General features: G+C 34.2%; 1 protein-coding gene across 1 annotated transcript in view; it reads left to right on the plus strand.

The window, feature by feature from the left end:
* Nucleotides 1-14,531, plus strand: part of DNAH8 (dynein axonemal heavy chain 8) — a 153,988-nt gene extending 139,457 nt beyond the window's left edge. Inside the window, exons 86-92 of the mRNA XM_081940825.1 lie at nucleotides 1,666-1,767; nucleotides 2,383-2,543; nucleotides 5,979-6,135; nucleotides 11,871-12,023; nucleotides 12,124-12,313; nucleotides 13,343-13,464; nucleotides 14,130-14,531. Of these exons, the coding sequence (XP_081796951.1) occupies nucleotides 1,666-1,767; nucleotides 2,383-2,543; nucleotides 5,979-6,135; nucleotides 11,871-12,023; nucleotides 12,124-12,313; nucleotides 13,343-13,464; nucleotides 14,130-14,417 (1,173 nt within the window). The 3' untranslated portion in view covers nucleotides 14,418-14,531. The remainder of the gene's footprint in view (nucleotides 1-1,665; nucleotides 1,768-2,382; nucleotides 2,544-5,978; nucleotides 6,136-11,870; nucleotides 12,024-12,123; nucleotides 12,314-13,342; nucleotides 13,465-14,129) is intronic.
* Nucleotides 14,532-17,254: the final 2,723 nt, after the last annotated feature.

The following is a 17,254-nucleotide window of genomic DNA, read 5'->3' on the forward strand; positions in this document are numbered from 1 at the left end:
GTACTTAGAAATGCTGCCAAATAGTTATGTATCTCAAATGGGATAAAAATTTCACAGGTTTCTAAGGCTCACTGGAGATGCAGCTTCATTACTAATATAGATGAAAATGATATAGATGAAAAGTTTAGCTTCACTCCTTCAGCCTTCACTCCTCAGCCCCCTGTATTTCAAACAACTGCTTTATATGACAAGAATTGTGTAAAAGCTTCTGCAGGGGAAAAAAATCTCCTGGCAGTATCAGGAGCTGGGATCAGGGAGGAGTGTGTAGGATCAAGTTTAATTAAGAATTGGCAGAGTGATCTTGTTCTCACTGGAACTGGCTTAGCTAATTTCATAGCAGATCCAATGCAATGCAAATCAAAAGCCACTCTTGCATCTCTATCAGTACTGTTCTGCTACCTTGTGTTTTAAAAATATCTTAATTTAAACATTTCATAAACAGAGCCATAATCCTTCAGTGTGGGCAAAATTCTTACATGTGAAATCGTTTGTGCGTTTATTTTCAGAATCTTTCTCCATTTTTACAACATGAATTTGAACTATGCAAACATGTTTTTTTTAAGTAATAAGGTATATAGTGTTTAATTATGAAGAGACATGTGCTTTGAATTGCAGGACTATTGCCCAGCCAAAGGGCACTACTTCCAAACTGCACAGCTAAATTGGACAGGGGGATTACGTTTCAGAAGTATGTTTCTGGGTGTCAGAATCAAAATGTATATGCAGAAACACAAATGAAGGAAAAAGGAGATGTATTTCTGATCACGTTGTGTAAGAGAATGAAAGATTCCTTGGCTGGGTATAATAATATAAATTCAAATGCACACATATCTTTCTTCTGAAGCCGAGTCTTTTCTCAGAAGAGTGAGTGTATCAATCTAGAGTGTGTAAGAGGCATCCTATCCTCCCACACTGCCCTGTTAAGAGCCAAGAGATTGCAACGAGCTAGTAATCTTGTACAGAGTGATTTTAGCCTCCCAATGGTACTGTAAACTGCACAATATTGTTGTTATTAGGATTCAAATGCACTTACCTGCACAACTAGACTTAACTTAAGGGCTCAGTGTGAAAACAATGCCCATTTGTTTACTTTTGCTGGCAGCGCTATACAGACAACATTTTGGCTTCATAAAGCCTTTACGTGCTCTTAGTTTGCCTGGATTGTATAATGAAAGAAGAAGAATATGCCTTGCCAAATAGTGAAAACTGAAGCCAAAGCAGCAATATATGATGCGGTATGCCACCGTCTCTTGTATGCATATCTGCACCTATTATAAGATGGATCATATGTTAAACAATGGCTTAAACAACAAGGAAACACCATTTATATTTTAGACAGTTATTCAGCATTTCCCACAATACATTTAAAATATATGCAGTTAAAACTGTAATATATAACTGGATACCAAAGCAAATTGGCAAATGATTTTTTTTGTTAACCATTTTCAGCTATCTGGATTGATGAAAATTTGGGAGATATAATATATCAAGAGGAAAAGAACATTTGGTGAAAATCCAAATCTCACTCCTTGATAAACGCCAAGATCCCTGCATATAAACAGAGTGCAAACTGACGCAAGGGAGAGGTTTGCAACTATCGACTATGACTAAGAGCTCAATTTTTGATACATATTTTTTATTTTCCATTTCTCACATTTTACCTAGGGGATATCTTGGAGCACAGTCCGATACATGATTGGAGAAGTACAGTATGGAGGCAGAGTCACTGATGATTATGATAAGCGCCTTCTTAACTGCTTTGCAAGGGTAAGAAAATAAAATGAGATAGTTTTAGTCAAATAAAACGAAAGAATTTTTTTAAAAATATATACTTTCAACACATTAAGGCAGTCACTGTAAGAAATACATCTTCTGGAAACAGGGTTTTGCTGGACATTTGACAGAGCTCCTACTGTCACAGAGGCCTATGCCAACTTTGGTTTCTTACAGGCCCTGTTCTTTCGCTGCTCCTTTCACCGGTTCTACCTGCTCTCTATACAACTGACAAATTTTCTTTACTGCTCCTTCTCCTTAAAGGAAGTTTGGGCCAATACCAAATGAGTGGACAACTGAAACAAGAAGAAAGTGGATCCTTTAAATTACCTTGCCTAAAAGTTTCCAAAAACTTGGAACCACAATTGCTAGAAAAAATTAAAGCTTATTCATTTTTGTTGCTGCGTTTCCCTTAAGATCAATACATTAGGACTTTGTAGCTAGATTGAAAATATGTCTCTTTCATAGGTTTTGGTTTAAGAAAGACATTCTCAAATCATTAATGAGTCAGTTAACAGTCTTGATGTAGTTTGACTTTAATGAGCAGCCAATTTCTTTTTTTCTACTTGAATCACATAACGGTTAACTTTTCACCATTAATTTGTATAGGTCTGGTTCAGTGAGAAGATGTTTGAAAACACTTTCTGTTTTTATACTGGATATAAAATCCCAGTTTGCAAAACTCTTGAGCAATATCAAGACTACATTTCAACTCTCCCTGCCATGGATAGTCCTGAAGTCTTTGGTCTCCACCCTAATGCAGACATAACGTAAGCAGATCTAACAAGCTGATATTCAGGTTTTTAAAAAGATAATTTTAGTAACAAAGGCCACTTTAGTAGTAATTTCAGAGTCTGAATAAATGCCAAATTTAAGGAAGCTTTCCTTGACTTCCTAAAGATTAAAGATTCAAGCCGATGCACATATATCTGGACTGAGCTCTGTTGAAATCACTGGGACTTACTTTTGAAGTCAGATGCACAAAATTGTGCTGTAAAGTATAGCTGTTGAAAAGTTTAAACAGTGTGATTGTGTTATAAATATAAAGCACTTCCCAAATGTTCAAGCATAAAATTCAACAGTAATTTTGTCCCACCTTATTATATTAAGTGATCTGGCTGACACTTCTATAAGCAGAACATAGATTAAACAAATTAGAAGGAAAGTAATAATTTTGAATTTCTCAGCAGGATCTTCTAGTTTAAAAATAAAATTTCAGCTTTATCTGATAAGCAGTTTCAAATAGAAATAAAATGTATATGAGCATATTTTTACCCTTACTAGGTTATTTCTTATTTTTAGCTTCAAAAGTTCTCTCCTTATAATTCATTTAATTCTGTAAATGAATTTGCATAATTTGCAGAATGTTCATTCTTAATATTTAGGGATTGTTAAACATAAACTAAAATACCTCAGTTGCATTACTATCAAAGTTCCAACACTTTGTTTATATTTAGTCCCTCTTTTTTACTGTGCTCATGACTTTCCTTACAAGCATTTGTAGATCATTCACATTTTCAGTTATCAGAATAATATCAGGCTCTTCATGTTTTTTTCCTCAGTTTTAAAATCCTGTTCCTCTTCTTACATTTTAGCTTTTCTTAATATATATTCTGCAGTACAGGTTGAATAAATGCAGAGAGAGCATAGAGCTTTGCCTCACTACTTTGCCATCATACTGTGAATTTCTGATCTGTGTATAAGTTTATAATAAGGGCAATGAGCTGTTCTGCGATTCCCATTTTTTTTCTGAGCACTTTCTGCAGCGTGATACGATCAACACAATGAAAGATTTTCTTATAATCAAGGAAACACATACTGACTTCTTTTTGGCATTTGCTTTCTCAATTATCCAGGGTGCGTCAGAAATAGTGTCTTTTATTAATAATCCCTTGGTCTTTTCTAAAATTAACATGAATATCTGGCATCTCCCAGAAAGAAGAGAAAAGGCATAAAGTAAAAAACTATGACACAACAATTGCACCATCACTGTAGTATGGCTTGAGGGTGTGTCTTAAACCAAAGTAAAGACTTGGCAACTATCCTTCAAGCCTCCTGCCTTGAGCAGAGAGTTGAACCAGAAAACCTCTGAAGTCCCTGCCAGCCCTATGATTCTATATTCTATGCTACTCCAAAGGCAGCATATACCAGGGTATATAGGAAATGCTACCAAGAAAGCCTGATATTTCATCCCAAGCCATAGCTCTCTCAAGGGAGGCAGTTTCTCAATAGGTGACCAGACTGGATATCAAATCATGCTTACAAAAACAATCCCTGGTACACTCTATAAGATTTTATGGATAATGCCCAGCACTTTGAACTTGGTACAAAAAGCTATTATCAGATAGTGTAGCAACCTAAACAATAGTTGGAATTCTACAATAGTGTATTTCTCCAGTTAGTAGCATCGCCACCACTTTCTGTATCAGTTGCAGTTTCCAAGGTATCTTCAAACATAATCCCATATAAACTGCAACAGTCCAAAGGAATGGTAATCAGGACATAAGCATTTTGGTTCAGGTTGAATTGCAATTGACAGTCAATGATAAAGTCCCATGATTTTATTTATTTATTTAAAACTTTTATACAGCTGCCATATTGAACAAAACTCTGGGTGGCTTACAACTAAGAAACAATATTTATCTATAATAAAAACATTAAAACCAAAAGATCTGGAACTACAGCTAAACTTTCCCATGCAGTGCACGTTGTTACCCTAAACTAGCATTTGAGTGGAATGCCAGTTCTTGTTTTTAAGTTAAAGGGGGGAAGGTTGTGAAAGCTCAGAGGAAATGGTATTCATGGGAAAGAGGAAAACAGCATACTTCCTAAGTCCCATAAGATGGTAGCCTTTAAGAGAAGGCCTTAAGAACATGCTCATCCTTTCTAATGTGGTATGACAGTCAGATGTCCTTGGGAAAAGGCAGTCCCAGAAGTAACTTGGTCCAGTGCCATGCAAGGCTTTCAAGGTAATAACTAGCAACTTGCATTTTGCCCAGAAGGAAATTGAGCAGCTTGCTCCCAGTCACTTCTTCAGAATCAATTGTTTTGAACTCCTCCCAGATAACAGGGCACAGATGTGCCTTGATTACATCTAAGGGATCTGCCCAACTGGAATCCAAGTCCAAGCGAAATTGAGCAACTTTGTGTAGCAGATGTTAGGAATCTCTTGTGTTGCTTCATCTCTTGGAGCTGCTTGATCGGTCTGGAACTATGGCTGAAAGGAAGCCAAAGTTTATTTATTTGTTACTTTCTTTGATCAAGTTTTAAGACCACCACTTGCTGAACAATTTTGGATGGATTGCTTAATACATTTTTTAAAAGACAATCTGTTTTTTCAAGCATCCGCTATAGCTAATCCCTCACCAGTTTTTCAACAACTTCATTTGGTATGCTAGGAAACACTTGATGCAGCAGCTTTTTAAAAAAGTAGTTTGCTATATGAGTTGAGAATTCCATCCACCATGCATAGTTAAAGAACAATATACTGAAGAATTTAAATGACATTTTTAGTTTGAGAGACTAGTATCTAACTGTTTGGGGAATCTACAAAAGCTTTAGATTTTTCTCCACGGGTCCTTTCTTTACCTCAATTTTTCTGCCTTAGAATTTAAAACCCTGAAAACCCATTTGGAGCAGTAATACCTCCCTGTGCTTTACAACTTAAAATATTTTCAAAGCAATGCTGAATTTATATACAGAGCACATGTTTAATAGCTGTAGATCTTGAAGACAATCTGGTCAAGAATAACAAATTGTTCTCAAAAATTCCAAAGCACTTTAGAGCCTCAAAAACTCAAACTTGAAACTTAGCCTAAATAAAAGTTTCAAGGTTCCTCCTTTGAGGAGATGGCAAGGGAAAGATATGAGACGCCTGTTGAGACAAAACAAAAAACAAAAAAAAACCCACTAATAATTGAAACTGTGTTTCATATTATGAGCTGTTAGTTGGCCTTACCTGTTTTAAAGTCCAGAAATATATAAAAGACATGTTCTGGTCAGATTCAAATGTCATGGCCAATTATGGCTTGATCATCCTCAGTTTAATTAATTTGTTGTCTTTGTTTCCCCAATGTCAGAAATAGCAGGAATCCATTGAAGTGTCTGTGGCTTTTCATTGTGGGTTATTTATAGAAATCCTATTTGACAATTTATAGTTCTTACAAGTTCTGACTTTATTACATATCATATAATATTCCTTTCAGATACCAGAGTAACACAGCAGCTGATGTCTTGAACACTATAACCAATATTCAACCAAAAGAAAGTGGAGGTGGAGTAGGAGAAACTCGAGAAGCTATTGTGTATAGACTAGCTGAAGATATGCTTGAGAAATTGCCCCCTGATTATATACCCCATGAGGTAATTGTTCTAAAGTACACATACGCATGAAAATACTAATCCATAGTGGTAAACTCTTTGTATTGTTTAAGAATGCTGAAAAGAAATACACTTCTCAACCTCTGTGTGTCGATTTCACACTTCTGCTAGTGGGCATTTTTTTCTAGTCACGGTCCATACTTGCCCCAGAGGCCACAAAAATATCACAGTTGTGTTATGCTATCATTGTAGGGAACAGATTTAACATTTGGGGGGAGGTATGAGTTTTATGGTATTGTTCAATATATTTTACAATTGCTTTTACAAAAGCATACACATACAAATCACCCTGGCTTTAACTTATCTTCTTTCTGGTCAAGTATCAGAAGTGGGGATGGGTTCTGGGTATGATCCAAATAGCTCTGTTGGACTATATGGAGCAGCGATTTCAGTTTTGCCAAAGGATCGTATAAATAATACAGCAATTATTAGAACAATATTTTGTTGGCCAAACTTCTTGGCAAAATGTAAAATGATGTATTTAGACAAAATGAAACAAAAGAACATCATCCTAATTTATTATTTTAATGTATTGATTGATCCAATTTATATATCCACCCTTAACAAATGACTTTGAACAGCAAACAAAATTAAAATATCATAATTATAAAGCATGAAATTTGGGCTATAATGGCTTGAGATGTTTTGTAGTCCCAGGCGCAGAACTGTATGGCTTGCAATAATTTAAGAAACACTGTAATTGACTCACCTTGGACCATATATTTATTCTTCTGGAGGATTTTCATAGGATAGGCATTACTTACCCTCAGCAAATGGTATTCAGTATGGATTCAAAAGATTGGTACAATATGATTTGGCTTAGCCATGTTTAAATAAAAGATGCCAACCCTTTTCTTTTTGTTTGATTGAAAGAAAAGTGTCTACTAATATTTTAAACAGGAGCTGAAATGATCACTCTGGTCCCAGGTCTGTGGGTTTTTGAACACTTTGAACAGGCTCAATCTGAGCCAGAAATTATTCAGGCTCATTTCTGAGCTCCGCAACATTATCATTGGAACATTACCTTGTTTTTAAATATGCAATCGGCATTGCTTGGTTGAAAGCCTGAGATTAAACATGTATTTTCAAAGCTCTTAGTATCTTAATTCCAAGGGGCTTGTTTTATTAAAAAGTCTATAGCTAGTGATTCTCCACTACTCTGCTTTATATCTCTTCAAATAATTCTTGTGTTAAAAAGAGCTAAAATCACTTTCCCTTAGACTGTACTAAATGTTAATGAACAAGAGGCAAAAGTAGCAGCTTTCAGGGCAAATAGTTTCAAAACGTATCCCTGCTTCTTTTGTTTCTCATTCACTGGTGTCTATTCAAAGCTGTTTCTTTTCTTATGTGTTTTTGAAAATACTTTTTAATTTTAAAAAAGGGATGTCTTCCTGAGGTGTTCCTGTCTCCCACCACCACTAAAAAGATATCATTACATAATAATATCAGCAAATTAAATTAGAATGAAGAGAATTCTACTTATGGATGGATGGATGGATGGATGGAATGAATATGAAATGCTTTGTCCTGCTTTATAACTCTCTGCTTCCAATGGACCCAAATAGGACTTTTATTTTGTAGATAATATTTTTTTTAAATGCACCCATCTTGCTTTACACGGACTCTAAACCTGCTGGTAGAAGAACTCCTCAGGTGCCTTCATGATGTTAAAATATGAATTTAGCTGTATATGTATCTAATGAGTCAAGCTTAAGGAAAAATTATTAGCTAATAATTTACCAATGAGAATATTTCCCTTGCTTCCATATTTCACGTGAAAGGTCATGTGCATCCCTAGATTGTAATAACTGCAAACAACGATATATTAATGAATAATTTTCATATTTATAGTCAAGATGCTGTAAACTTTGGCATATCTGTGCTGCCATTTAAATCTCCAATGAGGAGTTCAAGAGCAATGACAAAATATGCTATATTCACCCAGAAGAGATATGAAACAATGAGACAAATATTAAAATTGTAATTTCTCAGACATCCGGTTGTACTTCCGGTGCCTTCAGAAGTGAGGATTGCAAGCTCTAGGGCCCGGCTCCAACCTCTCCTCATCGGATGGCTCAAATTGGGCCATAGCCACCCTGCAGAGGTGGTGAAGTAAAGGGGGACTGCCTGGCAGGTTGATGAGAGCCCCATCTCTCCTCCCTGACTAGGAAAGCCCCCTCATCTGAAGACTAGGAGCAACAGCAGCAAACATGTCTGCCATGAAGCCGGGGACAGTCTGAACACCTAAGACTGTGCTGGAGCAGAGAAAGTGAGTGGTGTGTGAACTGGGTGAAAGAATATTTTTTATTGAAAAATGACCCCAATGAATGTAGGGGGAAAGCATAATTAGAACCATTTGCCAGCAGCAGATAAGCATGTTAAAAAAATATTGGAGGAATTAAGAAGATATTTTTTTAAAAAATAAGAAAAAGAAAATTGAACTCTCAAAGTAAAAGATGCGGTATCGAAAAGGCATTGTTAATGCTGGAATTAGATCCCTAGCTTTTTTTTATTAAGTTAGCCCACTTATTGGATTTACAATTTAAAATAATTAAAATCGGAATTGTCAGCAATAGCACAGAGACGCTGTGGCAAGTTTAAACTAGAGCACCATCTGCTGCTAAAAGGAGAACTGTGCAACCCTGGGAATAATCATTTGTATTTGCTGGATTACAAGTATTTACTTTAAAACTATTGGAGATTTATATATCAAATAAGAACTTTAGCCAAGAGACCATTAAATATTGTTGAACAAATAAAAGTGATTGCAAGAGATGTGGATAACCCCTTGGTTTTCTTTCTAAATTGGATTGACTACTTGTTGATTTGACATTTAAAATTGTGATTTTAAAATTTTCTAAACAATTGACTCAAAAGGAGACTTGTTAAGCAAAGATGTAAGGCAAGATGGAATTAAGTGGAGATAACAGAATGGAGCTGGTGTATCAAAACATTAAGGATGTTATAAAGGAACAACACAAGGAGATGATGTAAATATTTGATCATATAGACCAAAACTGGGAAAACATAATACAAGGAACAACGAATAAAGACCAGGATAATGAGGAAAGAATGGACTGTCAGAAGAAGCAGAGGAGACAGGAGAACCAAGAAAGCAACAAGAAGAAGACAACAATGAGAAGATAGTGTTAAAATTAACAGGGAATAGGAAATTAAAACAGGAAGAAAATATCTTAAAAGATTTGAAAAGGGAATGGGAGAAACAGGAAGATAGTTGGGGAAAGAGACAGAGGTTAGAACAAATAGTTTTAAAACTGTACAGTGGGCAAAGATGGAGAGGGGAGAGAAAGCCAGAATGTATTGTCAAAATATAGATTTAAAGGCAGATGAATTAAAAGGCTTAAAAGATCTAAAAGAAGAATATTGGAGGCACACCCCCCCCAAAAAAAAGAAGACTAAAAATTTGGATGGGGGCAAGAGATGTTAGATAAGGAAAAAGAAAGGAAAAGTAAAGTAAAAAATATTTCATGAAAGTGGTTCAATAATGTGTAATAATATTAGAATTATATAAGTATATAATTAGTAGTGAAATGCTAGAATTAAACAAAAGTCAATTAGATAATGAAAGAATATAATTTAATGTAAACATGAGTATTAATAGTAGAATTATATGGACTAGAGGATTGGAAAGGACATGAATAGATGTATGAATAAGAATTAAGTTTTAATTGAAAATTAAGGTTTGAATGATATTAGAAAAAAATGAAATAGATATATTTTAAATGCTTTAAATAATTGTTATTGGTACCAGAAATGTATATTGAAATATTGAATAGTGAAAGAAAGAAAGGATGGAATTTTAATATAAGCAGATATGAAAAGGTAAATAATAAAAAGATGAATAACAAAACAGAAATGGAAGATGGAAAACAGAAATGAAATGTTATTATCACATCTTTGAACATAATAATGATAGGAGGGGGAAAAAGTTAAAACAGAGATAGAAATAAGAGGGGAAATATAGTATATGTATATCAATATAGTAAGATATATGAAAGAGTAAGAAGAAGGTTTAGAATTGAAGGGTGGTCGTAAAAGATATTGATAAATAATATAAAACAATGAAAATGAAATGTAATAACTATGAGTAATAATACTATGTGTATTTGTATTAAAATGTATGATACTCAGGTATCACACTATTCACCCATTGATATGTATAAACAATATAAAATCATAAAAACTTAATACAAATTTGTAATTTCTCCACTTGCTTAAAGAACAAATCACAAAAGCTTTATTCCATGTAGTATATATTTACTGGTGTTAGTTACTGCACTTATTTCTCAAATAGTTATCTGGATTGTCTGCAACAATGCCTTACAAATCTTAAATAAATGAAAGAATACAATAATTGAATTGCTTTCCGCTAACTGGATAGTCATTTCCATTGTATATCTGAGCTTAGATTATCATAATGTCTAGTGATTTAAGGCACTAAGAGCTGCTCACAGATATTCTCCATTAGAATTCATGGTGGCTGCATAGAGTTTCTTCATGAAATTAATCCACTATAACTATTTGAACACATACAAGAATACTAGAGTTCTGAGAATACATTTGGTTTTGCAATAGCATTATAATACTTCTTTCATTTTTCTTTAAAAAAAAAAGCATGATCGGAGGTCCTTGGTGCTCTCTGAGCTTGGTTGTGTTTTTGCAGATATTTCATTACCCAAACTAGTAATATCACCAGAGCACTTCATTTCAACCCTTAGCTACAAATATTTTCCTCTATCAGTAAAACAGGATCAATTTCTGGATTGAACTTTTAAATTTACTTCTCATACTCTACTGTCTTTATTCTCACATATTCACATGATTTCCTGTGCATATTTTTACAATAGACCATCAAACCAATATCTAAAGTGTGCTTAAGCCCGCCTATTGTAAGGATAATACACCCTATTTAAAACTGGTGTACCATGAAAGAGCAAAATATCTTCATTATCAAGGTATCAAGATTATTAACAATGGGTTTTTACTCTCATTTGAGAAATTCTACCTCCAGCACCAAATGGGAACTATATAGTATGGGAAGAGGAGAAGGAAATTGCTTGTTTACAGTGCTGGTGCACATGAACATACAGGTAGATCCTATAGCACTATAAATAGGAATACTGTTGCCTAAATCTATCTATCTATCTATCTCTATCTGTCTCTCTCTCTCTCTCTCTCTCTCTCTCTCTCTCTCTCTCTCTCTCTCTCTCTCTCATCTATCTATCTATCTATCTATCTATCTATCTATCTATCTATCTATCTATCTATCTATCATCTATCTAAAATGGCTGTGTATATGTTCCAGCATAACTCTGGAATGCCTAGAACAATTTCAACCAAACTTGATACACAGAAAACTTACTCTCTGGAAACAAATAATAGGGGAGGGGTAAGACACCCCAAAATCCCTTGGGGTTTGTGTTCTGTTAAGATATAGCCTGTTGTGCCTTAAAATGGCTTCTATTGTACAGCGCAGTGGAGTTGCCATGGTAACAGCTCCACAGTGCGACATGAGGGGACATCCTCTGGTAAGGGGGAAAATCCAACATTAGAAATTACGTTTGGTCCGGACATTTTCCCCCTATAAATAAATATCTGGGCTATGTCAGGTTATCAACTAGTATTCTTTATTTAGCATAAAGCTATCCTAAATACTTTGTTGATTGACTTATTTTCTTTTAATGATTTTTATTTAGGTAAAAGCTCGTTTAATTAAAATGGGCCATCTTAACTCTATGAACATTTTTCTTCGCCAAGAAATTGACCGAATGCAAAAAGTTATCAAAATAGTCCGAAACAGCCTTGTTGACCTTAAACTAGCCATAGAAGGAACTATTATTATGAGTGAGGTAACCAAGTACAGTATTATGTATAATCATCATTCATTCTGAAATGAAGACATTTTCTATTCAAATACGCCATGACATGTCTTATCTTTCATTTCTCCAGAACCTAAGAGATGCTCTTGATAACATGTACGATGCTCGAATTCCTCAGCTGTGGAAGCGTGTATCATGGGATTCTTCTACCCTGGGTTTCTGGTTTACTGAACTTTTAGAAAGAAATTCCCAGTTCCGTGTTTGGATCTTTGAAGGAAGACCACATGTATTTTGGATGACTGGATTTTTTAATCCTCAGGGTAAATATCAATGATTATAAATAAAATCAACAATATGTTATGTTATGAGTGAAGCCCTATTAGACTATTAAAAAGCATAACTTTTCCATTTCATTTGATTTATTCTATCACATTCATATGGAAGGAGAGGCAGAAATCTAATATATATATATATATAGATAACTTTTTTCAATTGCATGGTGATACATTCTAGTATATATTACTGTTCAGGATTTCTGTTAAGATTCTTGTGAAAGTCATATTTCTCTTTATCTGATTATTTAAGCAAACCAGTGAATAATAGCATCATTTAAGCCATGCATATTAAATATATACAGTTTTTTCTAAAACTTTTAACATGTACAAGCTGGTTTCATATAGGTGAAAGTCAATATGCAGGCACAGTTATCAAGGATTTTTCCACTTTTATATAGAATTTTATTACAATTTGAAATAACTAAATGACAACTTATCTGAGACAAATTAATTGTATCAAATGAACAAAATTCTGCATTTCATAAAGTGATTTAAAAATTCAATGTTCTTTTAAGGATTGCCTTTGAAATTCTTATCCTGGTCATGATTAGAGGATTATCTACCCCTTATTGGCTCCTTCGTTTTATTCACAAAAGACGTTTACAGATTTTTTTGGAGGGAAAGCAAGGGAAAGATAATACAAGCTAGAAAACTGAAGCTATTTGGTATTCATCAATAGTTTGATGACTCTTGTGATGAATTATGCACTGTATAGTTCTTCTAAAGGTTTATTGCTCTATTTCTTTCTTTGGCCAAATTCAGCCCTCAGTTTAAAAGCATTATGCTTCTCCAGATGTAAAAAACAGTCCCGGGCCTTAGTCTACATGTAGACCAGACCGGACCAGAAGCATATTTATAATGGTATTTTCTTATTTTTTGTATTAGGTAATTTTACTGAGTATTTTAGTGGTTCTTTTTTATGTGAATGTTTTAGCCATAAAACACTACAGTATAAAAATATATACAAGAAAAAGATTGTATTAAACCTGCCTTATTCTTTGGCCCGTTTTACAGGCTTTCTAACAGCTATGAGACAAGAGGTTACAAGAGCGCATAAAGGCTGGGCTTTGGATACAGTGACCATCCATAATGAAGTGCTGAAACAGGTCAAAGAAGAGATCACTGCCCCCCCTCCTGTAAGTGTACCATGGATATATCCTTTTTTGCATTAATTTCCAAACTAATTCTGTGTTTGATCATTCTAACCTGATTTTTTTTTAAAATAAATGTTTGGTTTGTATTCACTTTAGATTTTTCAACAATGAAATGACCAATAAGATAAAGAAAGCACATTAGTTTTCCACTTAAGTAGCTCTGACATGCTCCTTTCCTACCTTCCATTACCAAAGTAGCAAATATGAAGGAGGGAGATAGAGGATGATGACATCACTGTAACAAAAATTTCTCTAGGTTGATTTGCTTCTGTCATCCGAGGGCGGGGGGCTTTGGAGGAAATGTAGGATTCTAAAGGCATTTTTCTTATTGCATTCCAAGGGAATTAGAGAATACACAGGATGAGACCATGCCCAGATAGCAAGGTAGATAGACCATAAAATAGAAATCTCCTTTTAATCTCACAGCCCAAAAAGTATTTCAATTCTTTTCAATAAACACAAATATATGTTACATTATTCATTATCACTCAGAAACATTATAGACTGTTTTACTTTCTCAAATTTTGCTAGTATTTTTTTTCATTTTGCTAATAAGGCTATACACAGATTAAATCAGTCAAGCTATGTTATAATATTAAAAGCTGATAATTTTCTAACCATAATAATGATACATTCTTTTTATATAGGAAGGGGTTTATATCTATGGATTATACTTGGATGGAGCTGGCTGGGATAGACGTAATAATAAGCTTACTGAATCTACAGCAAAGATTCTTTTCACTTTACTTCCTGTTGTACATATATTTGCAATTAACACAACAGGCCCAAGAGATCCTAAACTCTATGTTTGTCCCATTTATAAGAAGCCAAGAAGAACAGATTTGACCTATATCACTGCAATCTACCTAAGAACAACTGTATCTCCTGATCATTGGATACTGAGAGGAGTAGCTCTTCTGTGTGACATTAAATAAATTCTAGTCTTTGGATTACCACAGAAACATGCAATGTTCTTCAGAACACAAGGACACACAAATTAGATATTCTGTTTCCTCTTTCTAGCAATTCTTGTATTGTTATGTTTTGTTTTCTAGCTATATTAAACCTTATTGTCAAAATGTAAAATCCATCTAAGTTTTGGTCTTTTTCTCCTTTCCATGATAATTGTACTTTATAACTAAATGTATTATAGCATTTGAATTATATGGGACAAGTTTTTGGAATTTTTGTAGGAAGTGGGCTTTTTAAAATGTAACTATTTTCTTAGAACTCAAGTTTTAACTGGTTGGTGAATCAACTGCTTGTCAGAAGCTATAGAACAGCATACACCATTTTTGAAAGTAAAGTGCAGAAAATATTTTTGGAAATGTGTGTGGGCATTTTTAAAAAGGCATTGCAAGTAACAGCTCAGTTACAACATTTTAAAGCAAGTTTGGCTGGATTGAAATAGAAGAAATTAAGTCATTGGCGGGGGGGGGGGACATTTATTTATATAACCTACAGCCATTACAAGCATAATGATAAAGGCTGCTGTCGGAACAAATTTTATTATAGAGAATATTTCAATTTTTAGAATAATATATGCCTTTACAGGGGGAAAACAGCACTTTACAGGGGGAAAACCTTCAAAATGACCAGTAGAAGGTACTAATATTGGACAATGATACTGAACTTTCTCAAATACTGCGTGGCCAGCTCATAGTTGCATATAAACATCCATGGAACTTGAAGTAGATTCTTGTAAGTTAACAAGAAGAAACAAAATTACAATTATGGTAAACCTGAAGTAAACCCAGATGTCTATGTTGCCCTACACTAAGTACCAAGACAGGCTCTAAGAAAAATATAAATGTCATTAGAGGTACCTTCACATATTTTGTTCTAATGTGATATATGCCATCATCTGCTGACCAAGCCCCTCTGGATAGGAGGAGCTTTGTGCAAAATAATTAATGGATACAAGTTTGACACCAAGGCACAAGAACGAAGTCATAACAGCATTTCAATCTCTCAGGACATTTTGTGGCAGGCTTCAAGGTGACTGTTATTTGGGGGGGGGGGAGTTATAAAGGAGTCCTGAATGAGAGATTCCTGCATCCACATACCTACAAAAGTTTCAAGCAACCTTTTATTAATTGATAGAATACTGATAATCTGTCTTAACATTTAACCTGTATCTGCATAACCTGTTTTCTCCTTGCCTTCCTCCTGCCCCATTTAATTTCAATTTAAAACCTACAACCATCTAGCCACTCTGCTATGCATCTAGTGAAGTAAAACAACAGGCTAACATGACTCTACAGACCCAATAAGTCAATCACATAGCAATTTTGTCTGATATAAGACATATCTGATGAACTGCCTTGCACATACATGTCATGATTTACTTAAACATAGTTTATTTGTTAAATTACTATTGGGATGTACAAATGTACATTAAACCATGAACCATAGTTAATTTATAAAATACATTGGCCATATTTTCACAGTATACTAAGTCAGGTCCAAACAAATCCCTTGACGGTGAGGCATAATATAGGAACCTACCAATCAATATTCTTAATACCTTTCATGCTAAGGTTTTCCCTGTCTCTAATGTGGTCCTGCTAGATACAAGGATGAGAGTTAACATAAAGAATGCAAATCACTTTCCATTTCATTAGCTGTTAGCTTTTTCTTCTAAGGATTTTTTTAAATTTCAACTATTTATGGCAAAATGCTTTTTTTTTTTTTGGAGATTATCTATACTTGATCCATTTTGATAGAACATTCCAAATTAAGCTGTGCAGAAGGATAACTCAGCTCTGACATTCAATACCTCACAATCATAATTAATTAGCTGGTATTTTTTTTACTCATTCTTGTTTAAATCGCAGATACTTTTGTATCTATTCAGTTATTTCCAGCTATGAAAATTTTGAGCCTAAATGTATCTTCTTTTAGGAGCTGAATAGGGTTATGTTCATTTTATTTGATCAAAATTTGCATCAGACATATAGGGCATGATTACCAAGATACTAATGAAATACTTCACTGCCTTAACCATAATAATTTATTTCCAGTTTCTTACCAAACTACTTGGTTTGGTACAATGATTTTGCAGTACCTGTCTTAAAACATTGTTATATCAATTAATCATAGGCATAGTGTGGGTAGTTTATTGCTATAGTAAATCAAAAGTATTGACATATCACAAATTTGCAAGTGGGACTTATTTCCCTTGCTGATTATTCATTAAGAAACATTTCTCATTTCAGCCTAAAGGATTATATTGGAAATAAAAATTTGGGGTCAATTGGAATCAAGCTGATTCACTCAATCCTCCTCCAATTATTCTTCGAAACTGTAGTTCTTCCTAGAAATTAAAATAATTCTAAAAAGGAATTAAACTTAGACAGGCAATGATATATCCAGAAATTCAATACCCCACAATCTGGTACTCTGCAAATATTCTGGAATCCAGGTTACTCAATTTCCACCTAGCATGGCTAATGGTGATATCAGCTGGCAATCATGGGAATTGCAATACATGAAGGATCCTGATGAAAAAAATGCATTTTACCCCATAGCCTTGGAAATCTGATCTGGGATGCATGCTTATCCCTGTTTTTTTTTTTCTTTAAAGTTTGGGGAAACAGAATTAGTTAAAGAGAAAAGTTTTTGGAATTCACCTTTTTAGTTACATATGACATACCATAGGGGAAGATGGAGGAAGATGGAGATTGACTTTTAAATTTATATTTCTGATATAGGTCCTTTGTTACTTTACAATACTGCAGTCCAATAGGAATCATGTAGACTTCATTCAACC

This window comes from Natrix helvetica (genome assembly GCF_964273705.1).
Source record: "Natrix helvetica genome assembly, chromosome: 2".
Taxonomy (NCBI): domain Eukaryota; kingdom Metazoa; phylum Chordata; class Lepidosauria; order Squamata; family Natricidae; genus Natrix; species Natrix helvetica.